Source organism: Lemur catta, chromosome 9 (assembly GCF_020740605.2).
Source record: "Lemur catta isolate mLemCat1 chromosome 9, mLemCat1.pri, whole genome shotgun sequence".
NCBI lineage: Eukaryota > Metazoa > Chordata > Mammalia > Primates > Lemuridae > Lemur > Lemur catta.
Genome location: NC_059136.1, coordinates 38,988,580 through 39,009,893, shown reverse-complemented (window position 1 = coordinate 39,009,893; position 21,314 = coordinate 38,988,580). Strand labels below are relative to the sequence as shown.

Here is a 21,314-nt window from a genome sequence, read left to right as displayed (position 1 = left end):
TTCTTTTCTTATTTAGTTTAGACTGTACCTTGCACCTCAGACCTACGAAGTGTGGCTCAGGTATCTGGCTCTTTCTTCTCCTGCCCCAGTTAGAGGCTGGACTGAGGGAGAGAGAGAGATGGTGAGAACAGAAGGGGGTGGGGGGATGGTCTGAAGTGGATGCTGAGCAGGGGAAAGAGATTACAGGTGGGGATGGAGTCTGTCCCTCTCTCCCTGGGCCTGGGTGCCCCCTGCTTGGCTGCCTGCCCAGTGCTGGCAGACGGGGTACCCCAGGGCTCTGTCCTAGTACCATGCGGCTTTGGGGATTAGGAGATCCAGCCAAACTATTAATACTATATGTAGTTGGGCCTGGAGGTTTCTGGGGAAACTGTTCACATGATAAGATAACCCAGGGTGTGTGATCAGTTCCAAGGTGGGACAGAGCATCTTGGAATAAAATCCTCCATGGTCCACATGAGAGTGAGCCCGGAACCCCGACAAGCCCTCTCCCTGGGTGGATCCAGTCTCCCTGGGGGTTTGCCCTGTTGCCAACCTGTCCCCTTGGAGACCCTCAGGACCTCTCTGACTTTGGCTGGGGGCTGAGGAATTGCTCAGAGACAGAGACGCAGAGAAAGCAGACACCTGGAGAGATAAGGGAAGGAGAGAGGAGAGAAACTGTGGGAGAGCAGCAGAGAGACTGGCAAAGGGGAAGAGGGAGGAGAGGGAGAAATGCACTTTAATAGAAAAAGAAAAAGATGAGTAGTGGAGGAGGAGGAGGAGAAATTCCAGGAATAGAAATAAAAATGAAAGAACTGTCTTGTTGCGAAGTTATATTTAAAAACAGTGTCAGATGTTAAGTGTTATTTGTCCCGAAGCCATGGATCAGAACTTGGGTTGGTATCTCTCCCCCTTTCATTGAACATTTGCTTAAGGGGAGATGTCTGTGGTTTTCAAGCGCTTAGTTTCACTTCATTCTCCAAGGCTTCTCCTACTGCAGACGACATGCCATGTCCCCTTTACTTTGTGTGCCCTTCTGTCTGTGTCCCTATGTCCCAAAGCACTGGCTGGGAATCCTGAGTGCGGCGCCTCAGCTTTTGGCCACTCACCCCTTCCCTTCCTGACACGCATGATCTCAGGAGGGGCTGAAAATTGGTTCTTAGGGGGTAAAAACAAACCTTAACCTTTTTATGTATAAATAACTGATATTCATATGGTCCATAAAAAGAGATATAGTATTATCTGTGGTGTTAAAATTTCTCGGGGGAGGGGGGGTGGCAATTAGGGAAAATAAAGTGTCTGAAAAGGCTCCTTAGGGGACAGTAATTTTTTAAAAAAGGTTAAGAAACATTATTTCATACTGATGTGTTTCTTGTGCAAAATCGTGCTTCTGTGGGGTGTTCAACTGCATAAAGGCCTGGCTCTGGAGTTAGAAAATCATTTGCTTATTGTCTCTGCAGCTGAGTGACCTCCTTGAGGTGTGTGTTTTGCTTTCCTTGAAGCCAGCGGTGCATAGCTGCGCTCCCTCACAATGGCTCCGCAGGGTCCCCTCTGCACCCGCCAGAGCTCTCCGGAGCCACAGAGAACAGAAATAGAAGCAAGGATCATTATTGATTGTATTTTTATAAAAAGAACCAGATTGAACCAGAGCACAATGTCTTCTACGAATTCTGGGAAGGCAGGGCCGTCTCTGTTTTACTTTTTCTGTAAATAGGCCCTTAATAGAAACTATTTGTCGATAACATCAGTGGTGGGAAAAAGAGAAGCTGAAGCGGACTCTTTGGAGTCGAGTGCGTCTTACCTCAGCCCTGGTCACAATGATGCGAATCAAGGTCTCCTCATCCGTCCCCGCACCCTTCATGGATTTGTACAGACGCTCAGCAAAATAGCCCTCGCGGTCCTGGGCACATCTCACTGGGTGGGGCAGGGGAAAAGGGAATGTGAGGCTTTTACGTTGTTTTGAGTGACACGGAGACTCTCTGAGTGTCACCCGGCTGCCCTGGGAACCCACTGCGTGGTGAGGAAGAGGGCTGAAACGAGCTGACTTCACACTGTTGTGGAATGAGATTTGGAAGATTCCTTGGTCAGGGCACCTGGGGTCTTCAAGCAGAGCCGGGTCACAGGCACTGCAGATGAAGAAGACCCCTCCTGTTCCCTGAAGAGCCTCTGGAGGAGGGAGCTGCGGCATCCTCAGACTCTCCCTGCAAAGTGCATGATTTTCACCAGCAGAAATAACTTTTCGTATCTAAGTGAAATCTTTGGTGCTGGAGCTGGGTTCTGAGGGAAACAGATTGGCCAGCAACCTCCAGTAATAAAACTTCATAATCTTGGAAATTTATTCGGTTGGACTGTGGCCTGCTTTCCTGTGCTAAACAACCTTCCTACCCTTTGTTTGTCCTCACTGGGTTTGTTTTGTGAGCCTCATCTCTAAATCTTTTCCAGGTTCCCCACGATCATCTTAGTTTGCGATCTGGGATGCGGGCTTGAAAGGTTTGATCCTTTCTGAAGATCGCCTTCCTGTGATGCTGCTATGCTCTCTCTTCTGGCCCTCCCTTGCCCACCAGCTTTGATCTATGCACAGTTTAATGAAGCCTGGTTTCTACTCATCCACCAGGAGACAGGGTGCAGCTCCACTCCCGGGAATAGATTATTATTCCTCTCCCTCCTCCCAGGCTCACATGCATCCACCTAGACTAACACATTACTCTTTAGGTTGTTGACGTTTCTCTAGAACACTTAGAATTGTTTGATGTTAGTGATTAATAATAAATAATAAATTCAGCATAAATGTGGAATGTGCAACCATAACATGTCCTGTAATGGGGCTCTCGTTTCCTAGGTGATTGCCTGTGTGATTGATGTTTATGAGCAAGGGGAGGAGCAGGATTAGGGGAACAGAGTGGGGGTGGTCAATCTCCTTTTATAGGCCACACGGCAGCCACCAGAGTTTCAGTGGAAAAGAAAAGCCAATACGGAAATGTCTGGTCCCTTTCACCTAAGAACAGTCCAAGGGCTGCTGGACTGGTGGTGGGGGCAGGAACCTGTGTGCTACCTGGGAAGTAGCATATTTAAGACTCACTGTGGGCCAGGCGCAGTGGCTCATGCCTGTAATCCTAGCACTCTGGGAGGCCAAGGAGGGAGGATCGCTAGAGGTCAGGAGTTCGAGACCAGCCTGAGCAAGAGCAAGACCCTGTCTCTACTAAAAATAGAAAGAAATTATCTGGCCAACTAAAAATATATATAGAAAAAATTAGCCGGGCATGGTGGCACATGCCTGTAGTCCCAGCTACTCGGGAGGCTGAGGCAAGAGGATTGCTTAAGCCCAGGAGTTTGAGGTTGCTGTGAGCTAGGCTGACTCCACAGCACTCACTCTAGCCCAGGCAACAGAGTGAGACTCTGTCTCAAAAAAAAAAAAAAAAAAAAAAAAAGACTTACTGTGGTCTCCAGACAATGTGAGCTAGTAACCTCCACAAAGGCTTTCTGAAGGTGCTCTCCCGTGCAGCACTGCCTGATGCTGAAATCACTGCCTGCCTAAAGCCAGAGTGTTTCATACCTGTGTAGGAGTCTCCTCTCTTGATGTTCCTTCTTTCTGATATTTTGGAAAGAAAACTCTCCATATTTCTACGGTATGTATTCTATGCCTGGGGAACAAGCTCTGTTGTTAGCAGCTACAGGAATCCCTCAAAAGCTTGGGTGGGGGTGGCCAGGGAAGATGTGAGATAAACTATGCTTAGCCAGGGGAGGGAAGGGCAGCCAGCCGTGTGCTCTGTATCTTGCCCTGCTTTGCCTTCAGAGCAGGGCTCCTTGAACTTCATTGAGCACAAGACAATCACCTGGGCAGCTTGTAAAAGTGTGGCTTCCTGGGCTCCATTCCTGGAGGCTCTCAATGGGTAACCTGGAGGGGGGCCCAGGAGACTGTATTGCAATAGGTGATTCTGATGCAGGAGGTCCATGGACCTCACTCTGAGAACCGCTGCTCCAGAGGCTGCAAGCGGTGGGAGTCACGTGGCCCCAGCCCCTCCTCCTAGATGCTGCTATGAGTTAGGTGGGAGTGTGGTAGGAAATGCCTAGAAAATATAGTTATAAAGTCATGTTTTCTTTGTGTGGTTTATTCTCAAGGTCTTTTTTTTTTTTTTTTTTTTTTTTGAGGCAGTGTCTTGCTCTGTCTCCAAGGCTGGAATGCAGTGGCACAATCATAGGTCACCATAGCCTTGAACTCCTGGGCTCAAGGAAGCCTCCTGCCTCCACCTCCCAAATAGCTGAGACGAGAGGCATGTACCATCATGTCCAGATAATTTTTAAATTTTTTGTAGAGATGGGGTCTCACTATGTTGTCCACGCTGGTCTCAAACTCCTGGCCTCAAAGTGATCCTCCTGCCTTGGCCTCTCAAAGTGCTGGGATTATAGGCGTGAGCAACCGTACCCAGCCATCAAGGTCCTTTGTAATCACTTTTACTTTTGGAGCACAATCAACTCCTGCAGTTCATGGTCCCAACCCCAGGGACTTGTCTTTTCCTTTTTCTGCATCCTCCTTGCTTTCTATCTGTTTGTTTTTTTATCTTTATCTTTAGCCTGATCTGTTGATTTGTGTGTATCTACCTTGGACTTTAAGCTCCTTAAGAGCAAGAACTGGGCCTTATTTACCTCTGATCCTCACACCTAGCACAACCCCTGGGCCCAGGCAGGTGCTGAAAAAATGTTAAATCATTGAATGGCTGTATTACCACCTTCTGACCACATTCTGGTGTTTTCCTGCTTCTCTGCACTGCAAGTGCAGTACAGCAAGGGTCTGGGGCCTCAGAACCAAGCCGTGTGCAGACCCCTCCATCCACTTAAGAGAGTCTTCCTTGAAGAGGTAAGGACAGTCATCCCACACTAGGGCTCATGTATGTATCCAGGGTGTCCCATGAGTGACACCAGGGACATTTAGGCCTCTGTACATCACAGTAGAGGTCCAGCTAATTTGAATGCAAAATGAGGATGGATTAAAAAAATCAATTCCTGACATTGTTAAAAAAAAATATTCCAAAAAACCAAACAAAGGAGTTTGGCAACTGGATCACATTTTTAACTTCCAACACTGCTTGTTTGGTTCCTCTTCTTCTGAGGGTATGTCTCTCCGTTTCTTGTGCCATCTGGGATGGTGCCCTGGACTCCTTACCCAGGAGTGTGGACAATGGACAAAGCCTTCATTCCAGGGCTTGCAGAGAGGAAAAAGGAGTCTGCCAGACACAACCCCGTGCCCATCTCTCTGCTATTTCCTGCCTGCAGGCAGCACCTGGAGAGGACGTCCTGGGGTTTCCCTGGCACTGCCAAGATCTCGTCTCCCTCTGCTCTTTCTAAATAGACCTCATTTTTTGCAAACCTTGAAGGGAACCAAATGGAAAAGGAAGCCAATGAGCCATCAGGCTACCTAAAACGAGATAATGGTCCCAGGCTGTTGACAGCTACTCTCAGGGACCCATGATCTTAGTGGAACTGTAATGGACACTGTGATATGCCACCAGATGCCCTCTTCAGGGTAGAGGCACTCATTCAAGGGTTGCCTGCTGCTGCTCACAGCTGATTCCCTCCCTAGGAATCTCCCACCAAGGGAGAGAGTTGGCTTACCCAAAGTTGCAATGACTGATTGATGTGGGGTGCAACGGCCTGGCCCCCTCACTCCACTTTGGACATCCCAGCTTCAGAGCTACCCTCTGGGACTGGCGAACTGCCACTGCAATCACATCACATTCACTCTCTCCCTTGCCCAATGTTGCTTAGCAGTGTTGTTCCCAAACCATTCCTCAAAAGCTTCCTTCATGCAAACCTCTGTCTGAGTCTGGTTCCAGGGAGCCCAACCTAAGACAGAGACTCTCCTAACTTTACTTTACCGAGAGTTAAATAGGCCTTCTGCAAATCTCCTGATGTTTCTTCTTCAATGGCTTCTTCCATGTCTTTGCCGATGAGCTGGAGAGAAAATCAAAGTCCAGCCATTATTCCAGGTTTGCTTTTGGCCTTGGCACTCTTGGTTGTTCACTTACAGAAAGCACTAAATGTTTCCAAATTTAGCCCTGTGGCTTTAAGGAACTCCTATCCTGACTCTTGCCTTGCAGGACTGGGGTGGTTGCCACCTGTCCGAGAGGGGGCCTCCTTGCTGAGTTAGTCCAGATTTGACCGCTAATGGATTTGACCCCCAGCAATGCCATTCCCTCGGCCTCAGTTTCCTCAACTGTAAAATTAGGGAGTGGAGGAACAATTAATATATACAGTCACAACAATTTTTTATATTTATGTAGTACTTTAGTTTCCAGTGTGTTCTTCCTTTTTCCCAGTGTTGAGGTCACAGCAGGCTGCAGCTGTAATAATCTGATCTGCACCTCGCTCACCTCCCTTGCCTTGGGATTGGGAACCCTCAGTCACTTACAGTGTGGGTGAAATAAGTAGAGGCCGTGAACTTCACGATGAGGACTTGATCTAAAGTTCCCGAAAGGGTGGATCTGCAAGGGCGGGAAGCTGGGGGCTGACCACATCCGAATGCCACTTTCTTCACTCTGGGGTGATTCCAAATGATCCTACATTCACCACCGGCTCACGTGTCGCTCTGCACAGCATTACACATTAGGTTCCCTTCCAAATATTTACAGAAGCCGAAGTTCCGAGTAAATTGTGACTATCCTTAACACAAATACTGCCTGGGCCAAGCTCAGGGCAGGCAAGTGAAGAGAAAGCAGAGTGCTTTGCAGACTCTGAGGAAATGCAGTTAAGCATTAGAAATATTGAAACTTCTCTCTTAGAAATTGTCTTTTGAGGATATGACACAATTGATTCTATAAAGAATTGGGGACTTTGAATACATACCAGTGGAGTTTATGTATTATAGTTTATTTTGAAAACACAGGTAAAAAAAATATGCTGTGCAACGTAAGCACAGTATCGGGGGAGGAGGGTCCAGACTTAACGAAGCTCTTGTGCTTGGTCCCTTGGCCCTGTTTGCGTCCCTAGAGGCCTTGGTGTGTGGCAGTGAGAACTAGATTAGGAGGAAGTGGAGCAGGGTTCGATCCTGTCCCATCCTTAGTGGCCCCCAGCCTTTCTTGGGTTTGATGTGGGAGTTGGTATTTTGGAAGCAACTGGTATCACTTTCCGAGAAACAGAGTTCTATCCTGTAGACTGAGATTATACTTCAAGAGGACATTTTGTTCACACAGGTCTTGTTTACTAAAACAAATATCCTCACATTAAACCATTTTCTGTTCCTGCTGTTGACACCATGCTAGGACAGGGTTTTTCAATTTTCTGTAGCATTTCAGCCTAGAAAATAGGTAAAAGCAGAAAAGCAGAGCCATGCCAGGGGTGAGTGGCGGGCTCCTGCCCTCTCATGTCTCCTCCTTGAACAACTGCAGGGGGCGCTATTCACATGATACAATGAAGTAGTATTGGCCCCTCTTCTCTTCCCACCCCCCCACTGCTGGTAGCTACTGAGGTGGCTCTATGGCTCATGGAACACCCAATCTGAAAGCAATCGACTGGCCCAAGCTAGCGGGTCTGTCCTTTGCAAGCTTTTCACTTTAGTTACAGGAACACTTAATTCTTAAGGGCTCTTTGGACAGAACCAGACTTTCTGATCTCAGTACAAAAGCACATTAGCAGGGTAGATTCCAAACAAGAATCTAAGACTCGAGGTAAACAGCAGTGTCTGTAGGGAGGTTATTAGAAAAATAGGGGAGACATTCCAGTCTTTCAAAATCCATTCCCCCAAATGGACAGCGTGCCCCAGCAGGGCCCTTGTGCTCTTGCTTTGACGGCAGCAGTTAAAGGGCTGAAGCCTCTGGTGGGGGCTGAGGAGTGTGCACAGGTGTGGGGACAAGTGACAAGGATGTGACAGGAAGGCAGCAAGGCCAGCTGTGGGCATGTGTACCTGCTGCTGGTGCTGAGCCCTGTTTGGGGAACTTATTTTGGCTTTACAACTACATAAGTCTTTCACATTTGGTGAACTTGGGGACTGTAACAGCCCCGCGTGATGCAGCTGTTTGGGAAGCCCTGTCGCTTGGCCTGGGGTTGCTGAGAGTGTCCGAAGGGTTAGAGGGCAAATAAATGGCAAAACCCTGAGGTTTTGGACCAAAAATTAAAATTTGACTCTAAGCCAGGACAGCCTGTGCTGCATCTCCAGTGATCTTGCGATAGCATCTCTGTGCTTTTGGTCCGAGACATCAGAAAACTGGGTCCTATGAGCAGGGTGAACTAAAAAAATATCATCAATAAGGATCAAGATGAACGATGCTTGAGCAAGGCTTTTGGAATAGATGAGTAGATAGCATTATAGCATTTCACAGCTGGTTTCATGTAAAGAATCATCAAATCCATAGATTATCTTATTGTGCACTTGAACTTTAACTCTGATTTTTGGCAGCGTTGGTTCACATGAGGAGACTCCTGACAATTGCTAATGTTTATTGAGTGCCTACTGCATGCCAGCTACTAAGTGCTTACTTCCGTTAATTCATTTAATCTTTACTAACCCTGTGAAGTAGGTACTATTATGCCCATTTTGCAGTTGGGGAAACTGAGGCACAGAACCTCTAATAACTTGCCAAGATCATACAGCTAGTAGCCCTAGAGCCGACTTCTCCAATGATAACATGCATCAGAATCACCTGGAAGGCCTCTTAAAACACAGATGGCAAGACCCCAAGCCCAGGGAATCTGATTCAGTAGGCCAGGGTAGGGACTGAGAGCCCTCATTTTTAACAGGTTCTAATGATACTGATGCTGCTGTTTTGGGATCAACTTTGAGATATTGGTTGAGAGAGTGTCCTTGCAGGTAGTCAGTAGTTGACACACACACACACACACACACACACACACACACACAGACACACACTCTCTCGAGTGTACCCAGAAACTCCATCTGAGGCCCCTGTCACATGGGAGAGGATCTTGGTCACGGAGAAGTCCCACCTCAGAGGCTGCTCAGCAGGCACAGAGACCAGGGGAGTGCAGAGTTGGCTGCCTTTGATGCTGCCTGTGGGCATCATATGAAAGCAGTGGGCCCTAAAGGCTTATATACAGTAATGATAAAATTCCGAAGCCTTATTGTCTTTTTATCTGCTGGCAACACATAGGAAATGCTATTTCGAGTGAGGATCGGCCAGCTCCAGCCGAGGTAGGAGCTCAGGCTGGGGAATCTTGGAGTTCTCGTCCACTGTCTGCTACCGACTTGCTGTGTGGTCCTGATGAGTTACAGATGGTCGCTTACTCAACAGCCTTTCCTTGTCCAGCAGTTGTGCAGCACAATAGCCGCTCAGCCTACGTTATGGACGTTGTGAATGGCTATTGTGAAATTGAAATGAGATACAAGGCATAGAAATGCTTTGAATGGGTGTCACTCTACACGTATAAACTAGGAGGCCCCCTAAAATCTGATACTCCACCAAAGGCCTTTTGCAATTAAAGACTGCTTTTCAGGGAAGGACTTACTGCTAAGGGCCTTGAAATAGCTAACACACATTGTTGGCTTAAACATATCATAGATTAGAGAATAAATTATGCACATCTTTTCAGGAGCATGTCTTGGAGGTGTATCACATCTGTCTTGGGAGTGGTAGGCACTGTCAGCCCAACTGTAAACTGGAATAATAATAATACTACAAACGTTTGTATGCTCACCGCATGCTGGCTACCGTTCTGAGCCTTTATCTTATTTAACTCTTAAAGTAACTCTGTGAGGGTGTGAGGATGATATTCATGGTCCCTGGTTTTACAAAAGAAGTTGGCGAGGTTCGGTCACTTGCCAGTGGTAGAACCAGGATTTGCACCTGGACCCTCTGAGGCTAGAACTTTGCCCCTGAGCATGACACTTGGTTGCTTCCCCTGCCTCTGCCGTAAGGCGGCTCTCCCAGTCTCGGCGCTGCATTTCGGTCTGGGCGACTCTGTTGTGGGGCCGCCCTGTGCACCGTCTCGCAGCATCCCGGCCTCTGCCCGCCAGATGCCAGTAGCGCTGCTCCCGCCTCCTGCCCATCGTGACAACCCCAAACGTTTCCAGACATTATCAAATATCTCTTGTGGCGGGGGTGGAGGTACAAAATCATCCCCAGCTGAGGACTACGCTTGTAAAGGATCCTCCAGGTCCAGATCCCAGACTTGGCTTCTTTTGGAAATAGCTCAAGACGTCTCAAAGTGAACTCTCTCGCCCCAGCACGTCACTACTCACACTCTGATAGGCTTGAAAGGTGGCTCGCAACTGCTTGTGGCTCCTCTTGGCCAGGACTTCATTGAAGGCAAGCTCATCAGTGCCCCAGCGGCCTTCCCCTGCCTTGAGGGTCAAGCGCAAACATTTTGAAAAAGACTTTTGCAAAAAGACGGAATATATAGTGCTGTGACCAGGCTTCACTGCAGGAAATTATAAAATATGCACTGAATAGAAGTCAGATGGGTTGCCTAAGCTCTTTAAGCTTCTAACTCACAAATATACTTCACATATTTATTTATATTATTTATACCTTTTTTTGTTCCACAATGGAGCTGATGTGGTTAACCCCAGAGTGTAAGAATAGGAACCATTCATTTGGGCTTATGAAGACTGTTCGTATGATCTATAGCTGTAGTCCCCAACCCCTGGGCTGTGGACCGGTGCTCGTCCTTGGCCTGTTAGGAACCGGGCTGCACAGCAGGAGGTGAGTGGCGTGAGCAAGCGAAGTTTCATCTGTATTTACGGCCACTCCCCATTACTCGCATCACCACATAAGCTCCGCCTCCTGTCAGATCAGTAGCAGCAGCATTAGATTCTCATAGGAGCACGAACCCCACTGTAAACTGCACATGTGGGGCTCTAGGTTGTGCCCTCCTTATGAGCATCTAATGCCTGATGATCCGAGGTGGAGCTGAGGTGGTGATGCTAGCACTGGGGAGCAGCTGCAAACACAGATTATCATCAGCAGAGAGGTTTGACTTCACAATAAATGTAATGTGCTTGAATCATCCCCAAACCATCCCTGCCCCCCATCCGTGGAAATACTGTCTTCCATGAAACCAGATCCTGGTGTCAAAAAGGTTGGAGACCACTGATCTATAAAGATCTAAGCATAGCTTTATTTCTTGAAGGTTATACTTGTTTCCTAAGAAATTCTCATTTGCATGAAATATACAGTTGCTGGAAATAATTCTAATAATTTTTTAAAAAAAGAATGTGCGGAGACTGGCACATCTGCACACTTACATCATACAGCTCTTTGGCATCCCGACCAGCTAGATCTTTGTCCACGTCATCTCCTTCATCACGATTAGCCTAGAAAAATTGACACACTGTTATTAACTTGAGTTCCTGCTTGACCACAGAAAGCAAAAAGAGAAAGTCCTGGAGAACGGGGTGACTGCAGCCGGGTGGCCACGCAGCAAGGTCTGCTCTTTGCTGCCATCTTTTGGGCACAACTGAAAAACAGAGTAGCTTCTGTGGCAACACTTTTTTCTTTTCTTGTAGAAACCAGTCACTCGCAAACCCCACTGACTTCGGAGCAGGCTGACAGCAACCTGTGATGTCCCCTAGAGTGAGATCATTGGAAAGAAAGTAGTCTTTGTTTCCAAATATCAAATTTCACCATTTGGGGTCCTAGTGCTAAAGAACCCGAGGGTTGGTCGTGGGTCTCCAGCTGTGTGGTGAGCAGAATTCTAAGACGCCCAATGGCCCACGTCCTTGTATAATCCCCCTCCCCTGAGTGCAGGTGAGACCTATGACTGTGATGAGATATAACACCTGTGATTACATCATGTTCACGGGAGAGGGGATTTTTTTCACGTGCAATTCAGGTCCCTAATTAGTTGAGTTCAGAGAAAGGGAGACAACTTTGGGTGGGCCCAACCTAATTGGGTGAGCTCTTAAAAGTTCAGAGATGGAAGAAGTCAAAGAGCTGAGCTCCTGCTGGCCTGGAAGAAACCAAACAGCCATGTTGTGAGCTGCCCATGGGGGCCATGTGGCAGGGAGCTGCAGATGGTGTTTAGACACTGAGAGTGGTCTGTGGTTGACAGCAAGAAGACAGGGGCATCAGGCATATAGCCACAAGCAAATGAATCCACCAACAACCAGCGAGTTTGGAAAAAGACCCTGAGCCTCAGATGAGATGGCAGGACTCGGGCCAACACCTTGATTTCAGCCTGTTGAGGCCCCGACCAAAGGACCTGGCTAACCCAAACCTGGACTCCTGATCCACGGAAACTGTGAGATAATGAATCTCACAGTTTTGAGCTGCTAAGTTTGTGGCAATTGGTTATGCAGCAAGAGAAAACCTGTTCTCTCCCGTTCTCTGCTATCAGTCTGTCCACATTGGGAGAAACAAAACAGAAGAAATGCACGAAGCTCATAAAGGTGGGTGTGTCAATGAGAATACAGATGCTGTCTGTCTGGGGCCCTGGGAGACTGTGTCCTAGCAGGGCCAGTTCTGAAAGCCCTGATTTCCTGGCCAAGTTTCTTGTAGTGGTTCTTGCAGGCCTAGACCTGGGGTGAATCCTGGAAGTAAGTGCAAGTCGTGTTGTGGGAAGGGCTCTCTCTGCTTGGGGTCAGACGGTCTGGTTTCTTGCTCTTGGGCTGTGTCTCACTGATTGTGTGACTGTGGGCAGGTCACCCACCCTCTTGAGGCCTAAGTTTTCTCATTGGCAAAATAAGGAGGTGATGCCCAATGAGCTAATTCATTAAGAAAAAGCGATTGTAAACTGCAAATGACTAGGTAGATTGTTATTATGGGAGAAATCCCAATGGAATAATTTCACAATAGCTGGGCCGGACAGAGCTGGGCTGACGGGACATTTTGAATAAAAGAAGGAAATGTTTATTTACATTGCCTTTTCCTTATGGTCCCACATTGCTGAGGATTATTTCCTAAGATCATAAAGCAGGTGAGATCTCTTTACTCTTACCTGTAGCAGGGACACCAGAATTTTTCTAAGGTTTCCACTTGTATCATCTTTAACATCTGATTCAAGGCTCCTGTCAAATACTTTTGAGGAAGGAAAAAGGAGGGAAGAAAGCAGATTCTTTAGTTTCCCAGAGGTGTTTTGAAAGATACATACTTTATGCAAAGCCAGGACAAAAGGTCACTTACGTCTTTGGTAGGCCTCTTTGATGGCGATGATTTCCTATGGAAGATAATAAAAAAAAAATCAATGCTCCAAGGTGGAGTTAATCAATGAACAACACAGAGACATGCAGAGAGAAAGGGCACAGGACACTTTGGTGACTTCCACTTAAGATGGTCATCCCTGTGGGTCAGGGCACAGGCCTGGGGGTGTGGAGGGGCCCTCTCTGTGCAATCATTTCAAACACACAAGTAATGAATGCACACATTCTCCTTAGTTAAAAGCGGAATTATTACAGTTGAGCTAACACTTTCTCTCGCCACCTCCTTGCTCAGGTAGCCAGTGTGAGAAGTTCAGGGTGTATCTTCCTAAGTATTTTTCTTTGCATTTGTGTACATATATACGTTCTAAGGAAAATACATATTATAGAATTGGTTTGTGTATGTGTCATGTGTTTAGGAAGTGGAACACTGTACCTATCATGCTTTGACTTATTTCTTCATTCAATAATGATGTCTTGGAGATCCAGCTATAGTTGTACATTGATAATCACCTACTGTTTTTTAAAGGGATACAAAATGTTCCATCCTATCATAAGCCACAGTTTATTTAGCCAGCCTCCTATCGATGGATGCTTAGGTTGTTTTCAGTTTCTCTCCTTCAAACAAGGCCTCATTCTGTAAAATAACTTGCTGCATGCAGGAGCTCAAATTTCTCTCCGGGGTGTGTACTGAGAGGAATTGCTTTATATCTCAACGTCTCGTGCCAAGTGGACCACCTCAGGAGCTGCCTCAGTTTACACTTGAACCAGCAGCATAGAAGAGCTGGCTTTTCCTTGGGTGCGATGGCTCATGCCTGTGATCCCAGCACTTTGGGAGGCTGAGGGTGCGGGGATCACTTGAGCCCTGTTGTTTGAGATCAGCTTGGGCAACAGAGTGAGACTCTGATTCTACAAAAATTAAAAAACAATTAGCCGGGCATGGTGGCACACACTTTGTAGTCCCAGCTGCTCAGGAGGCTGAGAGGCAGGATGCTCGCTTGAGCCCCGGAATTCAGGGTTATAGTGAGCTGTGATCTGCACTCCAGCCTGGGTGACAGAGTGAGACCCTGTCTCTAAAAGCAGGCTTTTGCCCACAGCATCGCCCACAAGCTGGTTAAAATGGAAGTCAGTGGGTGGCCATGGGCCAAGGTAGCGGGGAACAGAGGTGAGGAGCCTTGCAGCTGTGCTCTGGCGGCAGGGGGAGGGGAAGGCCGGGTGTCAGTGGGGATGCAGACACCTGTGTTTGTGCAGCGCCCTCCTCTTCCTCCTCCCACCCACCACCAGGATCTGCCTGAACCTGGCACCTGTTCTCTGCTGCTTTTCCCTGTCTTTACCATCAAATCTATTTGGTAGAAAGAAAGGCGCTGCTTGTTGGTTGGTGCTAGGATCTTAAAGAAACTAGGCTAAGATGGAAAAGCTATGGTCAAGTAAGATTACAAAAAGAATATTAAAAATAACCTTTTCACAAAAGCTGGTGCTCACTGCCCCTGCCTGGCACTGGCTCCCTCCCTGCCCGGTGGGTGGGAGGGTTCATGCCGAGTGGGGAAGGTGTGTGACTCTTGGCCTAACCCTCCTCTGAGGCACAATCCTAGCCTGAGACTCCTTGAAAGGGAGGGCTTTTATTATCTTGTAGGAAGAAAGGAAGACCAGGGATGCTCATGAAAAGGTTTGCAGCTGTGGCTTGGATCCTGGCAGCACTTCGGGAAAAATGGCCAAGGAGAGTGCGCGAGGTAGCCGGCAGGCGGGGCTTCCTGTGCCATTTTGGCGTCAGAGCTGTTTCAGTTTTGCCTTGCTGTCTGCTCCAACCACTGCTCCTATTTCCTACTGTGAGGGCTCAAGAATGTCAGGCTTTTCTGGCATTTCCTTGCTGGGCTTCCCCATTCTGCCATGATGGGTGGTCGTGGAAGAGGGAGGGGGTCTCCTCTAAATGATTTGTGGATCCTCTTTACTCTTGATGAATTCCTTGGCCCTCCTCACTCCTGGAACCAAAAACAAATGGGCTTCCACCAGGGCCTTAAAAAATGCTCTTTCAGCCCCTGCAATGGTGGCATATGCCCAAGGGACAAGAGGAGATGCCTGCTGATAGAAGGACACAGAATCCTCCAGGGCAGTGATGGCAGCCACTGGGGGTGTTCGCTGAGATCCCCCAGCACCACCCACTTCCCTGCCTCCTTACGGTCATAAAACTGTGCATTGGTTTATAAGAACAGAAGCTGGATTGACACAGCTCTTCTGGAAGGATCCATTCTGTCTAGCCAGGGGCAGCAACACCAATACTGACCTCCAGGAGACTGGAAGAGACGTCCCTCCCACAAGGGCCAAGCAGACACGTTTCTGCCCAGACACTTGCTCACCCCATGGATAGAATGGTGGGAAGCAGTTTCTGTTCTGGGGGCTGCAACCATCTCTGGTGGGTGTGTGGATGCTCCCTTGGGGACTCGGCTGGGACTGACCTTATTGGTTCTTGTGCACAGGACCTCGATGAGCATGGACTCATCCGTGCCCAGACCCTTCATAGCTTTCTGCAGCTGCCGGGCAGCGTACTCGCTGGGGCGGTCCAGAAGGGCCAAGGCTGTCTTCTCGAAGTTTCCACTCAGCTCACTCTTGAGCACTTCCTCCAGGTCCTGTAGGAAGACAGTGAGAGATGTGACTGGGAATGGCCCAGGACAGGAGAGGGACAGGTGTCTGCTTGCACTATTGCAAGGGCTCAGGGGCAGCAGGATAGCTGCCGTGGACGCACGGGGAGTGAGCCAGGCATCTGCTCTTGGCTGCCCACCCCTCTCCCCGAAGCCTGGCAGAGAGGAGCTCCCCTGCTTAGGCCTGGAGACCTCAAAGATGAATCACAATAACAACAGCATTTGCAGAACATTTTAGGGCTCAGAGAGCTTTCTCAGCCAATCTTCAGGACAGCCCTGCAAAGCTGGCAGGAGAGGTCTGGGCATTATTTCTATTTATTGAACCTCCGAAGAGGAAGGATTTGCCTCCAAACATTTGGCTAGAAGGGACTGAAATGCTTATCTCTAAGGGGACCAGATAATTTGTCATCCAAACTGGGATGCTTTTGAGCATGAAAGGGGGCACTGTTAATAAGTACAGGAGGACGACAGGAATAAAGCTGGGAAAACTGACGGCCTGTGCAGTCGTTTCAGTCATCTTGTTAAATCCTGGAAGGGACACATGTGAGAAAGAGCTCAGGCAGCAGAAGGGGAAGTACATGAAATTCTCTCTGGCACCCTGTTATCACAAGTGAGCTGGCTGCCCTCCCCCACCTTTCTCCCTCCAATGAGATGGTTCAACAGGGAAAAGGGCAACGGCATCAGTCTGACTATGGTTGTCAATGCCTCAACCTAAACGAAGACCTTCATGTAGGGGGCAGACTGGTGGCCATTGACCAGCTGGCATCTCAAGGATTCAAACTACAGCATAGCATGAGCCTGGCTCCTCAGCAATGTGGCGTGGTGGCTGAGAACATAGCCACAGTGACTTTGTGACCGTGGAAATGTACTTCATTTCACCATCTGTGAGTTTCCTTCTCTAAAACTAGGAAGAATAATAAGACTTATCTCATAGGGTTGTTGGGAGACTTAAATGTGACAATCCATGCGAATGCTGAGCATAGGGCCTGGCACCTTTTAAATGTTCAGTAAATGCGTATTATGATAATCCTGTTCTGAAAGGAATTTTCCAAGAGGAGGCAAATCAACTACTTTTCAAATGAACCTCTGAGCTCTGGCCTGGGAGAAAACCCAGAAGATTTTTGTCTGAGGCCCTGGAATCTGCAACCCCAAAAGGGAGCTGTAATCTTACGTCCCCACCCCTGGCAGCTGTTCCGTCTAGCGCTGCACCTGTGAGGGAAGGCCTGCGGTCAGTACTGCACGGAGGGTCCAGCCAGGTGGGCATTATACAGAACTGCGGAGAGGAGAAATCCCAGCTGCCTGCAATTACAAGCCACAAGCATGAAAACTAATCCTCGTGTGTTTACGTTCTGTTTGGACAGAGAAGAGAAACAGGCTCAGCATATCTCTGTGCTATTCCTGGTTTTCCTGCTAACGTGCTTTGTTATCATGGGATGGTTATTCTCTTTGGAACTCAGCTGACATGGGGACTTAGATGTGATAATCCTTAACGTCTTCTAGCTTTGTGATGTTGGGATTCTAGATCATCTCTTTGGCAGTCTCAGCTCTCTGCAACACAGCTGAGAACCAGAAGTAAGCAAATGACTGCCAGATGAAGGTGTCACAAAGTTTCATGCTAGAACGTGCCCACCTTATTTTTAGCAGATCCCTTAGGCCCTCACTTTGAACCCATTTACTCTTATTTTAGACTGAAAATGAAGCAGCCTTATATCCGACTTTCCATATTGGTAGGGTGGATATAGACACATGACTTGGGAGGCTGCTAGAATGAGGCATGTTGACAGGGATGAAAATTCAACTTCATTTCATTCAATTAAATGCAGTTGAACTGAAGATTCAGTTATTTTTATCAAAAATGACATTGACAAGCCTGATGATGAGGAGAGAAGCAGAGAAACTATTAAAGCACAGCCATCTGCACCATTTAGTGCATAAGTGACTAGCTCCACTCACGGCACTGGGTCCTCCAGGGTGGACACTGGCCTTGAAGACCAGAAGACTTGGATGTGAGTCCTGGTTCTTTTTTTTTTTTTAATTAAGTGTATGATTTTACATCAGTCATTTAGACATATGAGCTTTACTTTTCCTATCTGTAAAATGGAAACAATCATACCTATCACAGTTTCCTTTATTGGCATGTGCTGGCACTATCCTGTTTGATTCTTCCAGCAACATGAGGAGGGAGGTCAGTTGTCATCTTCATTCTATACGTGAGGAGACCAAGGCCTAAGGAGATTGTTACCTGCCCAATGTCAAGTAAGTAGAAAAACCCATCTGTCTCTCTCTCTCTCTCTCTATTTGTACATATAGTGATTGAAACAGTAAAGGTTTTATACATATGGATGAATACAGCAAAATAGTTGATATTCATTTTGCACAGTGATAGTCTTAATGACATTAAGAAAAGGTTAAGTCATGTTCATTATATATCAGTAAAGAAACAGGGCTGGGCTCAGTGGCTCATGCCTGTAATCCCAGCACTTTGGGAGGCCAAGGTGGGAGGACAGCTTGAGGCTAGAAATTCAAGACCAGTCTGGGCAAAATATTGAGACCCTGTCTGTCTCTACAAAAAACAAAAACAAAAATAATAAAAAAATAAATTAGCTGGGTGTGGTGGTGCATAGTCCCGGCTACTAGGGAGGCCGAGGCAGGAGGATCCCTTGAGCCCAAGAGTTCCAGGTTAGAGTGAGCTATGATTGAGCCACTGCACTCCATTCTGGGCAACAGAGTGAGACCCTATCTTGAAGAAGAAGGAGAAGGAGAAGAGGAAGAAAAGATGGAGGAGGAAGAGGAGGAGGAGGAGGAGGAGGAGGAGGCCTAAAGCATATTTGAAGCACTCTATACATAACAGCATCATCAACAAAAATAATGAAAGAAAGAAAAAAATGTAAACAAAGAAAAAAAAGTGTGGATGCTTGATGAAATAGAGGGTTTATTTTTTAGTTTTCTGTGACAATCACTTATGAAGAATATATCTTTCCTGAAGATGGCTAAATAAATGAAAATTTCCTGTATAAAGACCCACCTGTGGAAACTGATTTTCAAATAACTGGCCTATCTATAATATGTGGAATTAGTCCAAATTGAGTGGAAAAAACGATTAAGGGCTTAATAGAAAAATGAAGTCAATTCAAAAAATAATGAGTTAAGAATATTGATTTTACGGGCTATTAAGTTAACAAAACAATTTCAGTTTTTCTGAAGTCAATTAAAATTTTTAAATGGTTATTTCAGTTTTCCTCCTGGCTGACTCAATACAGGTATTCTTGCTGCCCTGGGAGCACAGAGGAAGCAGAGAAGGTCAAAGTCAAGGCTGTGCGCACACTTGCCGGGCACCCTTGGAATCACCTTGCCATACGTTGCCTTGTACTTTTGCTTTATTTGTTGCCTTTCATCGGATGTCCTGCTGGATAAGATTTCAATGATAGTTGCTTCATCAGTTCCTAAAGGGCAGGGGAAAGAAACAAAGCCACAGTGAAGAAGGAACAAGATGGAGTTTTATTCTAGTCAGGTCTGAGGAAGCCAAGACTCCCAGCTCAAAGGTGGACAGAGGGTTCCGTGGAACCAAATGGACCCGTGAGCTTTAATTTCTTGTGCTGAAAACTGTATTTTCACTCACTCAGATAAATATCCACGAAGCCTCATGCTGCATGGAGCACACTGCTAGGCATGGTGGTAGAAAGAGGGATGAGTATGGCATGTTCTTTAATTTTATTCCTAGAGGAGTGAAAACATATGTCCATATAAACCTCGTACATGAATGTGCATAGCAGCATTATTCATAATAGTCCAAAGCTGGAAACAACCCCAATGTCCATCAACAGATGAATAGGTAAGGAAAATGTGGGGTATCCATGTAATGGAATGTTATTATATTTGGCCAGAAAAAAGTAATAAAATAAAATAAATAAAATAAAAAAAATAAAATAAAATAAAATACTGATAAATGCTATAATAGAGATGAATCATGGAAAAATTATGCTAAGTGAAAAGCCAATCATGGCAGACCTATTATGTGATGCCATTCAAGTAAAAGTCCAGAATAGGGAAACCTGCATATGCAGAAAGTAGACTAGTGGCTGGGGGTATGTGGGTGCCAAATGGAATGACAGCTAAAGGACAGGCTTTCTTTTTGAGGTGATGAAAATGTTCTAAAATTGACTATGGTGATGTCTGCACCTATCTGTGAATATACTAAAAAATGATCGAATCTCACACTTTAAATGAACGAATTATATGGTAGGTGGACTATATCTCAATAAAGCTGTTTTAAAAAAATAAAATAAAAAGTATAGCCTGTTCCTTGGCATCTGGGTACTTATAATTCAGTGGATAAGATTACGATATAGGCCCAAATTGCTACAAAATCAATCCCACCTAAATTTGTAAATCTCAGGAGAAAAGTCCTAATTGGGACCATGAAGAATGGTTGCCCCTTTAAAATCCTATTACACCCTTGAGTCATGCTCTTTCTAAAGAGTGTTTTTTTCCTAATGCTCAAAGTAATACATGCTCCTTGCAATTTGATCGGTACTGAAAACTATAATGAATAAGAAAGAAGGGAGGAATATCCTGGTTTGAACATGGAAACAGGATTAGAAAGCTGACCCAGGTATTGCCAGCGTGGGAATGAAAAAGACTATTTCACCATTGAATCCTAAATTCGATTTCTTCAGACTGGATTCAAATCGTGGCCGCGCCCTGTGCTGACCGTGTGACATCGGGCGAGTTATGTGCCTTGCCGAGCCTCCGTGTTCTCACCGCTAGGATGAGAGTAACAGTACACCAGGCTACTGGGGGAATGAAATGAGAGGGTCCAGGTGGGGCCCGTGGACCCCAGGGGATGTGAACGTCGGTGTGCCCGCGCTGCTCACGTCCACGCGGGGCTCGCGCCGGGGCCACCCTTCCACAGACTGCTCACCCTGTGACTGGGCGCGCCGGGATCCGAGCATGCAACCATAGGAACTGCAAGGCACATCAGAGGCCATCTAGTCCAAATTCTTATTTTCAGATGGGGAAACTGAGGCACAACTCAGCGCCTCCTCTCAGTTGCTGCGTGTACCTGACTGTTGCGCAGCATTTGGATTTGTTTGGGCGTTCTCTGTGTGAAACACCTTCCTTCCCTGCTCTACACCTCTCCTTCTGCTCCTTCGCCTCTCCACCACCGTCCTCTCGGCATCCTTGATGGCCCTTCTTCCCTCACCTGTCCTGTCAACTCCATTTCCAGCTCTCCTTTCCAGTAGCCGTCGCTCTTCCTCCAGGTGACCTTCGCCCTTTTGCTGATGAATCCTAGGCCACACATCGCCCCTAATCTTTCCTTCAAGGTCAGATCTTACTCCCAGCTCTCTGTAGCTGGGATCTCCCCAGGCATTTCGACTTCCAGCATAGCTAAAACTGAACTCTCTTGGTCTATCCTTAAATCCACTCCCCCCCCACCCCGCCCCTGTTCCTCCATCTCAGGGAATGGCATCACCTGAATTGGGAAATCTGAAGTCACATTCGAGGGCTCGCCTTGTGTCTGCTTTACTTTCCAATGCCACCAAGCCCCATGTATCTCACTATGAGACAACTCTTTCATCTGTCCCTCTTCCTCATTCCTATTGCTGCTGCCCAGCAGG

The 21,314-nt window shown here is 47.0% G+C and overlaps 1 protein-coding gene across 2 annotated transcripts in view; it reads right to left on the bottom strand.

The window, feature by feature from the left end:
- The window catches only part of ANXA13 (annexin A13), a 50,727-nt gene that overhangs the window by 1,309 nt on the left and 28,104 nt on the right, over window positions 1-21,314 (bottom strand). For both annotated transcript variants that reach the window (XM_045560524.1, XM_045560525.1), the window contains 8 exons: window positions 19,045-19,139; window positions 15,514-15,684; window positions 13,047-13,080; window positions 12,862-12,941; window positions 11,171-11,239; window positions 10,166-10,267; window positions 5,850-5,925; window positions 1,778-1,890 (listed from right to left, as the gene is read on the bottom strand). In XM_045560524.1, coding sequence (XP_045416480.1) covers window positions 1,778-1,890; window positions 5,850-5,925; window positions 10,166-10,267; window positions 11,171-11,239; window positions 12,862-12,941; window positions 13,047-13,080; window positions 15,514-15,684; window positions 19,045-19,139 — 740 coding nt within the window. The remainder of the gene's footprint in view (window positions 1-1,777; window positions 1,891-5,849; window positions 5,926-10,165; window positions 10,268-11,170; window positions 11,240-12,861; window positions 12,942-13,046; window positions 13,081-15,513; window positions 15,685-19,044; window positions 19,140-21,314) is intronic.